Raw genomic sequence first — 13,677 nt, 5'->3', positions numbered from 1 at the left:
CAACTTACACGATGAACTATAATAATATTCCGACCAAAAACAACACTTACTGGACGTCCTTGAAGCCTCTGGGAAGGGTGCTGTTTCCCAGAAAACTAGTTTTCGCACGTTAGCTCCCTTTTCGTAGACCAGGTCACATGTATATATATACGGTATGGGGTATGTAAAATTAAAGGTATGTAGGAGCTAAGGAAAGTTAAGAGCCGATTTCTCCCATTCTTTGTTCAGAGAATTTTCATTAGAAGAAAAATATTCGATTTTGATTTTGTTTAAAATATCTGAGAGATTTACCTATATTTTCAGTGAATAATTGGTTACATGCACTGAAGGCCTCATGTTCCCTTGAAAAGTTTTAGTCCGATTTAGATAATTTTTAAATGAGCGATACCACACCTCAAATTCGGTATTTTTTTAAGCTTTGTTTCGGTATCTTTAGTGGTTCTTGCTTTATATATTGCAAGGTGAACGAATCAGATGAAATTGAAATTTGTGTTATATGGGAAGTTGGCGTGGTTTTTAGCCAATATCGCCCATTTTCCAGCCGTGGCATTAGAGTGTCAAGAAAATAGTATCAGATCAGATTGTATCAGATTTTATATAAATTGGTCGAGAAGTTCTTGAGATATGACCCTTTTTTGACCCGAATCGACGCCCTTACATACAATATTGCATATGTAAAAAACAAAAGACTTAAGCAACGAACTATTTTTTTTTTTTTTTTTTTTTTTTTTTTGTAATATTATTATTATTTTTTTTTCTTTTTATTAAGTTTTTTCACTTTCTTAGTTCTCAACGCAATAATTGCCTTATAGACATTTGTTTTTGCATATCATTTATAAATATTCAAAATAAAAATATTTCCTTCTAAATCTGTTCCGCATTTTAAAACATTTTTATTATTTCTAAAAATTTGGCATTTTATTGCCTTGTTGCGTCTACATATTCATATTTATACACATTCTCCTCCCATTTTATGTAATTCAATCACAACATTTCGGTTACGATTTTGTTCACACATTTTTATGGTTTGTTGCTAGAGTCATTCACTTTGCGGCCTCATTACACAGTCACAGACGCAATGCAAATGTTGTGCTTGTAGCATGCGATTCATTGAAGTTGCTGCAATATTTTGTGGTTTTGTTGCTGTGTTGTTTATTATTTTTTAAGCTGTTATGCTTTGATGTTTATTTGTATGTATATTTTTTGGTTTTTTGCTATCAACAATGTAATTATTGTCACCAGTTAAACTGCAGTCGCCAAGAAAGCTTTTAAAGTGTGAGAAATTTAAGATACAATGAGAGGGCTACAGGTGTTTCATATAAAGTTAGATTCTATTGACGCTGGCTTTTAGGCATATTTAGTTCTCGCGAGCTATTTGCTAAATCTGCAAGTATTCTTAAAAACCATTAGCTTTCTTGTTTGAAGATTTCCTTTTCGTGATTTTGATAAACTCAATCTTCTCTAAGGCTTATAAAATCGATCCCTGACTAAAAGCAAGTTCACACTATAAATCAAAATACCAATAATTACACCCTTAACAGCTAATGATCCTGAAATTATAAACCTGCCTCACAAAGTGGCCAAAGTGTAAGAAACCGAATATTGTAAGTCACAAGAAATGAGCATAAACTTACAAATCTAAATTGAAAGCGCAAAAAAACAAAAACAAAAACAAAACAAAAATTATCGACAATTGCATAATCACTTTTATGCGCCACATAAATCAAAAACCAGTCACGTTTCGATAGTCTGAGTGGCGCATGCGCGGCGCTGTACATACATATATATGCCAATCAAGAAACCACTCTTGCTTATTTTCAATTATAGTTTTCATTTTCATGGCAACTTTTTCGTGCATAAAATTCTAAGCGGCACGTACGTACATATATATATATATTTGTATATAGACATATACAATTATATTCATGCAGAATTTGCGTATATGGCAAATTTGATATACTCAAAACTGGTTTGGTAACTTTGCGAACGCAATGAAGTGCAAAAAAAAATAAAAATAAAAAAATACGAAATAATGTAAAACGTTGTTGTTGTTCTTGATTGCATTATAAAAGTAATAATGTGTAAAAATTTAATTTTGGCTGCAAAGTAAAAAGCTTTAAAAGCGCATTTCACTTTCTACGCCGACGTTCTGCGGCCAGCTACATTTATTGATCCAAAACATGCGCTTTCTCAGTGATTTTTAATTAAAAGTGTGTTGGTGTATTGTAAAAGTTTGTAATAAACAAGAAAAAACTTTAATTTCGGCTGTACCGAAGCTAATATACCCTTCACAGGTGCATTTCTTCGTTCGGTTTGCATGGCAGCTATATGCTACAGTGAACCGATCTGAACAATTTTTTTGGAGATTAAATTATTTCTATGAACAATAACTCACACCAAATTTCGTGAAGATATTTAGTAAAATGCGGAAGTTTTCCATACAAGCCCTTGATTTCGATCGTTCGGTTTGTATGGCAGCTATATGCTATAGTGAACCGATCTGAACAATTTTTTCGGAGATTAAATTATTTCTATGAGCAATAACTCACACCAAACTTCGTGAAGATATGTAGTAAAATGCAGAAGTTTTCCATACAAGCCCTTGATTCCGGTCGTTCAGTTTGTTGGCAGCTATATGATATAGTGGTCCGATATCGGCAGTTCCGACAAATGAGCAGCTTCTGGAAGAGAAAATAACATCTGCAAAATTTCAAAACGATATCTTAAAAACTGAAGGACTAGTTCGTATATATACAGACAGACAGACGGGCATGGCTAAATCGACTCAGTTCAACATACTGATCATTTATATATATACTTTATAGGGCCTCCGACGCTTCCTTCTGGGTGTTACAAACTTCGTGACAAACTTAATATACCCTGTTCAGGGTATGAAAATGAAAAATTAATAAAGCCTCATGCTGTGTAAATAAGATTACAGTGTACAAAAGACTTAAGCAACGAACTTGATTGTGCTACTTTATGAATCACTGCTCACTGCTGGGAAATTAAACTTGAACACAGTTTGACCGTAATTTTTTAATTGAAATTTCCTTGTGCAAATTCATTTATTTAATTATATTATTTAATTATATTGACTGCCCTACTTCTACTTTGATCTATATCTTCATTTGACAGCGCACTTCAAGGGTAGCACAAAAACCTTTTTTTGTTACGTTTTTTCATTTATATTCTATTAACAGCTAAACACTACCAGCTGTGTTTTCCCATTATGTTTTTTTTTTTGTTTTCAGTTCATTTTATTGAATGTTAATTGTTGACCTTGAAACTATTTGCTTTGCAAACAAACAAATAATAACCAACCCATTAATGGCTGTCTTCAGTACTTTTAACAAAAACATTTATATAAAGATTCTTCTAGCGATGTTTGATGTGCCGCGTTGAAGCTAAGACATGTCTTTATCGTAGTTGTAATCTTAAATGCCACGCAGCTGTGCTGAGAATAGGAGCAGTAATAGGTAAATGATGTGGATGTAGTGATGAATATGCTGGACGGCTCTGAAAATTCATTGGTAAATATGCTGGACATGACTGGCTTGGAATTTCAATGAAATGCTTAACTGATTTTGTTGTTAGTCAATAGTATTGAGACTAAAGTTTGGCGGGTTCCAGTAGTGATTATTTATAGCGAAGAACATATGAGATTTTTAATATAAAAATTTTGTCATATTAACTAGAAGGCAAAAACTATTAAATTTAATACACAAGTTGATTCAAAAAAAAAAAATAAATTGAGCAATTTTTTTAAAGAAAAATTAAGACTTTCAAAATAAAAATACAAAATCAATGACAAAAATCCATTTAAAAATAAAAAAAATATTATTTGAAATTTATACATTTCTCTCATGTAATTTATGAATGCATTTTTATACTCTCGCAACAAAAGTTGTTAAGCGAGTATTATAGTTTTGTTCACATAACGGTTGTTTGTAAGTCATAAAATTAAACGAGTTAGATATAGCTTTAGATGTATATATCAAAATGATCAGGGTGACGAGACGAGTCCGAATGTCTGTCTGTCCGTCCGTCCGTTCGTGCAACGGATAACTTGAGTAAAAACTGAGATATCTTAACGAAATTTGGAGCACATGTTCCTTGGGACCGTGAGAGGGTTGCATGGGCAAAATCGGTCCACTGCCATGCCCACAAAATGGCGGAAACAGAAAACCTATACAGTGCCATAACTAAGCCATAAATAAAATTATAAAAGTAAAATTTGGAACAAAGGATCGCACTGGAAGGGGCATATTTGGATGTAATTTTTTTTGGGGAAGTGGGCGTGGTCCCGCCCCCCAAATCGGTTATTTGTATATATCTCGCAAACAAATAAAGCTATATAAACCAAATTTTCTGCAGTCGGTTCTCTTACGTACCCCACCACACACCATGAAAATAGTTGAAATCGGTTAATAACCACGCCAACCTCCCATACAAAGGTTAGGTTGAAAATTACTAAAAGTGAGTTAACTCACTAACGAAAAAGGTCAGAAACACTAAATTTTACAGAAGAAATAGCAGGAAGAAGTTGCACTCAGATTTTTTTTACAAAATGGAGAATGGGAGTGGCATCGCCCACTTATGGGTCTAAAACCATATCCCAAGAACTACTCGACAGATTTCAATGAAATTCGGTATATAATATTTTCTTGACACCCTGATGACATGTGTGGAAAATGGATGAAATCGGTTCACAACCACGACAACTTCCCATGTAACTCAATTTTGAACTCCATCTGATTCCTTCACTTTATAATATATACGTAAGGAACCAATGAAGATAGCGAAATAAAACTTTACACAAATACTGCATATGATCTGTGGCATCACTTGTGAAAAAATTGTCGAAATCGGACTATAACTTTTCAAAGCCCCGAATATCGAATATGAAGAGCTCAGTGCCCAATGGTAATTTTTCATCTCAAATCTTTCAGGTATCTTGAAATTTAATTCAGAGGAAATATTTGTCTTCTAATAGTATGTCTGTTAAAATTGGGCCAGCACTTCCCCTAGCACTCATATACCTAATTATAGGATTTTCAAAATGGGTCAAATTGTTTGTTATCTTAATCAAAATATATCAATAAATTGCGAGAGTATAAAATGTTCGGTTGTACCCGAATAGCCATTCCTTACTTGTTTTCAATCTTAAGTGTAACCCCAATTCCCCAAAAATATTTACCAATTTCACCAATAATTGAGTTATAAAAAATCACAATAAAATGGAAATTTTATGCTTTTTCACGCTTGATAAAATAATTTTGTGATTTTTGTGTTGACAACAATGCTTAATTATTATTTTGACGCCTGTGAAGTATTTACAGTGATTTACAATTTTCGTTTTTCACAATTAATTTATGTTAAATACACAAAAAAGTATAAAAAACTGAGTAACAAACAACAATAACACTTATATCTCTTTATGCTCTCTTTCATTGCAGTTGAAATGAAGTTGTATGCAGTTGCTGTTGCATATAAAAGCGTTGACATTAATTATGGCAGACAGCGAAAAAATGACAAGCAACGAGCGTGAAAATGTGGAAAAATAAACAATTTAATTGAAATGCATGCTTATTTACATAATAAAGAGCACAAAGCGGTTAAATGATGCGAGATTTTTCAAAAGGTTTGGGATGCATTTGAATATACTGGCTGCTGGAGTTTGACACATCGTTGTTGTTTGAGGAATATTCAATGCTTATCGCGGCAGGAAATTATTTGTTTGGATAAAAGACAATGTTGATTAAATAAAGATTTCATTTTATAAAGGAAAATATGGAATTTTGAAAAATAAAAAGTTCAAATAGATTGTGAACAAATTGCCTATGAAAAGCTATTGCTATGAGTATAAAGCGCTAAATCAAATACTGGAGTACAACACATATTTCACTGGTGAAATCATATCGGTATAAAATTTTTGGTTATTGTAAAAGCTATCATGGAACAGTTAAAATTTCTCTAACAAGAGAATCAGAATTCAAGTTAATTATTCACACTTTCAGTGAGCTTCATTGGTATGCTGGAAAAGCCCAATATTATACCCATATATTCAATCAAAGAAAATTTTCTAAATTGGTATATGATTACTTTCTACAAAAAAAAAATAATAAATTCCGCATTAGTCTAAATAATATTTAATATGGAATATGCGCATGGCAGCAAATGCATTTTCGTCTCGGTAAATATGCTTAAAAAACTATAGCTCTGTGCGAGTTGCAGGCTTTACAATATGGCTAAAGAAAAATGAGCACAGAAGTGCAGTCAGAATGTATACAAACCGAACAAAACCAATGACATGAATATGTCTGGCAGCTGCATGGAGAAACGTTGAAAAATCGAAAGCTTTAGTCTTACAGCAATCAACTAAGATGCGTGGGAAGCGAACATTAGTAATTAGTAGTCAAGCAGTAGTAATCGAAATGTTACTAAAATTAAATCACTTAAAGCAAAACTGGAAACGGTGAAACTTATGTTTATTTAATTAGATGTATTATTGAGACTTTGAGACTCAATTATGTTGATAAGCATGGCTCCGAGTGACTTTTTCTTATTTTCAAAAAAAAAATAAACCTTTAAGCGCAGTCATTTTGCAAGCTTACTAGAAATCCCTGAAATATGTAAAGGCTATTACTAAAATCGAGTTTGAGAAGTGTTTCGACGATTGGAAGAAGCGCTGATATAAGTGCATAAAATGAAATTGGGACTATTTTAAAGGCGACAACAATAAATTAGACGAATGACGATAAATATTTTTTTCAAAAACGAAAATTCCCATTATTTTTTGAACACATCTCGTACTTATAGTATTTCTTACTTATCTTATATTTTCTTAAAAGCTACCCGATTCGAAGCATCATACTACAATTTGAGACAAAAAATACCCTAAAAAGAGTTCGCATCTTATTTGCAAATCAGCACAGCACATTTCTTACACAGAACTATTTACTACTACAACTGTAGCAATCTCAAAACACTGTTAAAACAAAGCCAAATAACTTGCGAAAGAAACGAAAAACTCCCAACTTATTACGGCAAAGCAAAGTGTTACAGTGTTAAACTTACAACCAACAACAACAAAAGCACAAAACAACTGCTACGCGCGATGACTAAGCGCAATGACAGCAACAATGCACATACAAGTGGAGCAACATGCGCGGCTGACAAGTTGTGAATTTGGTAGCAACAATGCTGACAAATGTTGAAAGATGAGTGATTAAAATGTCACTTGAAGTTGCGCAGCAGTAAGTCGCCGTGCGATAAGCAGCGCTTACACAACAACAATGACGAGAATAGAAAAACTATGTATGAAATGTATGAATGGTGGCAAAAAAGAAGTAGAAAACTGAAAATAAAGAATGAAACACAAATCGGTTTGGATGTGAGGCGTTGAGGAGGAACGCGGTCAGCATGCAACAGCAACCGAAAGTTGTAAAGCATCAACAGCAAAAAAATGAAGACACATCAAAGCATGCGAGAAAAAGCCACGCAAAAAATCAACAACAACAACACTTCCAGTGTAGCTGCAAACCCCAAACTAATAAATTATCAACGACAATCACTTCATTCATATCTGAAGACATCACTCAGTGACAGACTGACTGCTGCGGCTTTGACGCGTTACTCTACTGTAGAATTCGCTCAAAGCGGCCAACTACAATAAGCAACATATGAATGAAACTGCAATAAAATAACAACAGCAACAATAAGATGGTTGCGTAGCAGCAGCAACATGTGTTGGCAGCAACAATAACAATAAATTATAGAACAGCAGTGAAAATGTGTAGCTGAGAAAAAAATCGAATTTCTATTGAAAAGCCAAGTTTGAGATGAGTTGAATTGAGCGAATTGGACAAGTTGGCAAGACAGACGACCGGATTCGGTTCAATAGTCATTGAATGACTGACTGGGTGTGTTGTGTTTGTATGTGGTTGCAAGCGAAGAAAGTTTAAAACGGGAGTGGTCCAATAAGTGAAAATAAATTTTATATCAAAAATATACCATATTGATCATGATGAAATACGATGGAAATCAATAGAAAACAAGTGAATTGATATAAGAGCCAAGTTAAATGATATCGATCGAAACGATGTGTGTTCAAAAAATAACGGAAAAAAATTAAAGCGCTCTCGTTTTCAAGCACACGAGAAATCGCTGAAAGAACCAAAGGTGATCCCAAGAATAGAGTTTGACGATTTCGACGATTGTATTCGAAGAAGGGCTGACATATCGAATGGGGACTTTTTTCAAGGCGACTATGTTAATGTAGACGAAATATATTTTTAAATAAAAAATTCCCGGTATTTTTTGAACAAACATGACAATGTTAATGTACACGAAAGATAAATGTTTTTTTCAAAATTCAAAAATTTCCGGTATTTTTTGAACAAACATGTTTTTAAACATATATTTAAAGTGTAAAGACCTTCATTTATCCAGCAAACTAAGGAATTTACAAGTCTTATGTCGACTCTTAAGGACATTTGAATTATTTGAGCTGTTTTTTTCATCAAGGAAAAAATGCTCAGAGATTACACTATTGCCAGCTTTAACTCTTCCAAACATTTCACATGTTTAAAAACACCAAATTAATTGCACTAATTAAAGGTCGTAAAAAATAAATTAAATTAAAGAGAAATTGTTTTCACACACAAAAAGCAGCAATAATCACAACCATCAGTTAACAGTAAAACGACATACACAGGGAGAAAGGTGCAACCAAATAAGAGAGAAAAGTTCACCAAAACAACAATTTTTTTTTCGGACAGGCTCATAAATCATATATCGTTAAACGTATGCAGAAACAACTACCTTACAAAGAAAGAAAAAACAACAACAACAAATAACTACCACACCATAACGTTTATTGAACTTTCTGTGCTGCATTTTTGAGTAAAAGAAGAAAAACGCCATTAAATTGGAAGTCGCTTTTTATGTGCCCAGTTAAGGAAATAAAAGTCAAGCAAGCACGCTTAATGGCCAAGGTAGCCGCGGCAGCCAAAGCAGCAATCTCAGCCAGCGCAGCAACAGCAACAGCATCAATTACAGCAACAAAAACTGTAGTAAAAACAACAATATGCCTAAAGCACTTCAGCGAACGCGCTTCCCAGAAAGGCCAATGGTCTACAGTGATGCTGACGGAAATCATAGCAACGTCAGCGCAGCGTTCAAGCGACGCAAACGACTTTCGAAAGTGAAATATGCATGTATACATACTTACAAATAAAAACAAGAAAAAAGTGAAGCGCATACATATATATGCTTATATATCTATAAAAACCAACTGAAAGTGAATTTATGGGCGCCAAAGCGCACGCAGTGAACCTTTTTTATTTTAACACGAACAACCAAACATTTAACACAAAAAAAAAAGATTTAAATAGTGCACTCATTTTTAGGTGTCTTCTAATGTTTGTTTATAATATTTTATGGCGCACACGTGTTTGTCGCGAAATTATGTGTTTATAGTGTTCGCATTTAAATTAATTTTATTTTTTTTCTTGTGCTTTCTTTTGGCACTTAGTTCAGTTGAGTTAACAACAGAATTACAATAACAATAACAAGGAATAGCGTTGCGGGTGCAGACAGCAAAAATGGAGTCCGAAGAAATAACCAAAATGGTCGATGGCGTTTATAAGGTAGGTGTGCGCATAATATTAAATATATATTTTTGGAAAATATTTAGCAATACAGTTGAATATTAAAAAAAAAAATTGTTTTTTTATTTATGAATATTTAATTTATTTTTGAAATTTTTTAAGAAAAAAATATTAATTTTTATTTCTGAATATTTAATATATTTTTGAATTTAATAAATTTATTTATTTTTATGTTATATACATATATACTTAAATAAGTCTCCATGAATATATATATTTATTATATTTTTTACTCCATCCATACCTCTCCTCCAAATGTGTCAAGTCTCTCCCCCAACTTTACTTTCCCAGTATCTCGCTGACAAACTGTGGATTGTCACATTTATGGCAACCAAAGTTGCTTGCCGCTTGTTTCGGCTTTTCACTTTTATCTTGCTAGCTCGTTTGGGAGGAAGCGAAAATAATTGGCAATTGTTCGACTATTGCAGGATGTTGACTGATTTTCTGTCGCTGCTGTAAGTTAGTGAAAGTGGTTGGCAAGCTATTAAATTTATTTAATACGTGAAATTTCATGTAAACAAACTGCAATAGATTGAAAATTGGTGAAATAAAATATAAATCAAGTGGGTTGAATGTGTTACTGATAGCAAGTAAATGTCGCCTGACTTTTTAAATAATTGCGAGCAGTTATTGGCATTGTTAACGTGAGTAACTTTGGAAAGGTTTTTCAACTAAGTATTGTGTTTTTTCCATATTTGGTGATAATAGATATTTTCAAAGAAAACACTTTTGTTGTTGCTATTTGCCTAAAATTTTGTATCCAGTATATGAAGAAGAAGGAAGTGTCCAGTTTATCAATTAGAGCAACATTTGATTGGCGTAAATCATTCAGTGAAGATAGTGAGATCATGAAAAAGTACCTTATGGGTTTTTATCATATTCTAGGGAGACATCACAAGCTTTGCAGATCTCAAATATATAGAGCAATTCAATAGTATTGCAAAATATTTGGAGTTGAAGCTTATTGACTCACGACACTTATTCTTCTAAAAACCTGTGTTCATGGAAAATAATGATTTGTGGAAATCTCAAAAAGTAGACTATCATACGAAACACAGACCAGCGTCAATGCTACAGCACATAATTCTACGGATTTGTTGAAAATATAGCATAAGGCGTTCCTAGAATTTTACTCTTGAGAATTCGTATGAGGACCATATAAAAATGAAATTCATTGATAAGATTATAAAGATTAAAAGGTGTGTTCACAAAATAACGGGAATTTTGAAGTCCTACACTTCAGGATCTTGACCCCAGCGGGTTACTGCGATCTATGAGCGCAACGATCAAGTGTCGTTTCGTAATCTCATTGACCGCCGCCGCTGCTTTGGACGTTGTCGGCTTCTAGTCCGTATGCCTGACGTCTATCTTCTCGGCTGTGTCTTTCCTCCTTTTCGTCGGTGTCTTCGTTTCACCTTCTGTAGAGCGCTGTCTCTTTCCCGCAATATGTTCCTCAATGCGATTCGCAAACGCTGGATTTGAAGCATTCAACCAATTACGAGTGGCGTAGTGAGCCCGGCCGTTCTTTACCTGCTCTCTGGCCCAAGCCAACCTTTTCTCTTCCTCTTCTTTCAGGTTAGGCTTGCCTTCGAGTCGGCTGCAAATCCCGACCGCCGCTTATAACGCGCCTTTGCCTTCAACCCCTCCTTGCTTGGCTTCTTCTCTTGTTGCCAGAGTTGGAACCCTCGGTCGATAGTTCCGGAGAGCGAAGAAGTTCATCTTCCTTTTCCGTGCTTACGGCGCTTTCCTGCTCCGAGTCTTCATGGACTGTGGTTTGACAGTAACAGTACAACCACCGCAACTTGCTCCCGTTGCAGTGGAGGTGCGTCAGCTGGCGACACAGCTTGTAGTTTCACTGTGTCCGCCGGTGGTAGCAGCCACGCCTCCCACCGACGTTTGGGCTAATATCCTAGCCAGCTCTTTATCCTTCGTTTTGTCCTCCATGTTGAGTTTTTAAAAATTCGGGGGACTCTACCTCTAGCGCTTTATACCTATCGCCAGGTACCTCATTAGCAATGGCCAGTGTAACCCCTCATCCACCCTATCATGAGGTTGCATGTGGAGCTGCATGACGAGGTGGATGAGGGATTACACCAGCCTTAGCTAGGTGACGCCTGCCTACAATGCAGTGGCTTAGCCCTTCCATGGACAGCCTAAAACCACCACCGTACAAGCAACGCCACCCATTGCCCAGTCGACACCCGCGCGGAGGGTATAGCTATGAGGAATTCCGTCGACTTAACTTCAATAACTTAAATTTTCAAAATTTAAAAGATTTTATTATTTACTATTCTGTCTCATTGTCAACTCATAATTGAACAATGATAATTAATAAAATTTTAGCTATAGATTTTTTAGTTAACTACTTAGTGCTTACACAATATTTACTGTGGCTCTCAAAACTCATATCCATACTTGTATGCACATATTTTAACTTCTTTTGCTAATGAATAACTGGTTTGCTACATTTGACCATATTTTATGCAGTTATTAAAATACAGTGCCACCGGCTAAAAGTGTTTTCAAGTAAATTAATGGCATAATTTATGCGCATTTTTGTTTATATTTAACTTGATTTGCCTATTGCTATTATGGAATGGATAACAGAAGTCGTGTGTCTGAAAGATAAATTACTGCTGATAAAAAAAATGCAAACTTATTTGATTTATGAGCACATAAACACATATGAAATTTATTAATAATTGGTTAAATTAAGATATCATAATATATTTATAATTAAATGGTAGAGGCAGATAATGCAAATATCTTGTTTTTTTTTTGCTTAATTGCTTTATTTTTTTAAAAACTTTATGCAATTATGCAGATTTGCTACCGGTTAAAAATATATGCATGCAAATTAACTCTCACTTGCAGGAAGTTAGCGCATGTTGTTAGATTACCCTTATGGAAGTAAAAGCACACAAACACACACACATATTCATCATACGCCATGTATTACGCTCGTTCGCTTCCTGAGTCTTTTGAATTATCTCACTAGCTACAAGCGTTGGACATGTAAAGCCTCAAAGCGCCACAACAACAAATGAAATTATGTAAAACGAATTCACGCAATTTGCCCAATTGGTGTAATTTCAATTAAACAGCAACAACAACTCGCACGTGGTGTGCTCAAATTAAAAGCCAGAAAATGGGAAACAAGAAATTAGCGAAATACCAGAAAAAAACAATTAATTTATGCAACTCGCTGTCTCACTTGCCACTTGCAGCCTGCCTGTTGTCAACTCGCACAAGGCGGCGAGCAACTTGCCACATTAGTTTAACTAGTTGTCACTGCAAGTGTGGCGGCAAGTGTCGGCTTAAGGCTACACAATTGGCAAAGGAAAAGTTGTTGCTGCTCAAATACCAAAATGCTCGACAAGATTTCCGCAATATGATGCTGCCGCAAAACTAAAGTATTTTGGTCAAGCTTGGGGCATAATGCTAGGCTTACTAGCTAGTGGCTAGTAAATAGCTCTGTGGCGTGGCTGACAAAATTATTTACAAACTTATTGCAAGCACTTATTTACAGTTGTAGTGCTTTTTGTTGTTGTACACTTTTTTCACTCACCAAAATACAAAATGCAACAATCCATGTTTGCTTGCAAATGTTGCTGGTAAAAAAGAAAAAGTATTGACTTGCCACAGTGTCTATGAGAAGCGTGCACTAAGTGTTGTTGAGCAGTTGAGTGGAGCTACAAAAATGCCAAAAGTTTGTTGCATAATCGCTAGTCGGTGAAGAAAAACAGGGAAAATGAAAATAATAGCACAATGGCGGTGATGCGCCGCTAGTGAAGAAGACTCAACAGGCATACGAGCACTCTATTCGCTTGCCTTAGTCAGACCATGTAGACTTTCATACTCGCTTGAAATTTCAATAATACTACCATGCATAAACTTGTATGTATGTAAGTGCTTATGACATAATTTTGAGAAATATTGCAGCTTGTAGTTTCTCGCATGATAGAAATATTGCAATTTCCAATTTGATCTCTTCCAGACAGCA

At 34.7% G+C, this 13,677-nt stretch overlaps 1 protein-coding gene across 10 annotated transcripts in view; it reads left to right on the top strand.

Annotated features, from left to right (window-relative positions):
• LOC105208364 (brain-specific angiogenesis inhibitor 1-associated protein 2) overlaps positions 1-13,677 on the top strand; it is a 73,355-nt gene that overhangs the window by 34,248 nt on the left and 25,430 nt on the right. For 8 of the 10 annotated variants that reach the window (XM_054228777.1, XM_054228776.1, XM_029044613.2 and 5 more), the window contains exon 2: positions 9,539-9,653. In XM_054228777.1, coding sequence (XP_054084752.1) covers positions 9,609-9,653 — 45 coding nt within the window. In that variant the 5' untranslated portion in view covers positions 9,539-9,608. The remainder of the gene's footprint in view (positions 1-9,538; positions 9,654-13,677) is intronic. The other 2 variants (XM_054228775.1, XM_054228774.1) reach the window with 1 other exon arrangement.

This window comes from Zeugodacus cucurbitae, chromosome 4, assembly GCF_028554725.1.
Source record: "Zeugodacus cucurbitae isolate PBARC_wt_2022May chromosome 4, idZeuCucr1.2, whole genome shotgun sequence".
Taxonomy (NCBI): domain Eukaryota; kingdom Metazoa; phylum Arthropoda; class Insecta; order Diptera; family Tephritidae; genus Zeugodacus; species Zeugodacus cucurbitae.
This window is presented reverse-complemented; position numbering and strand designations above follow the sequence as displayed.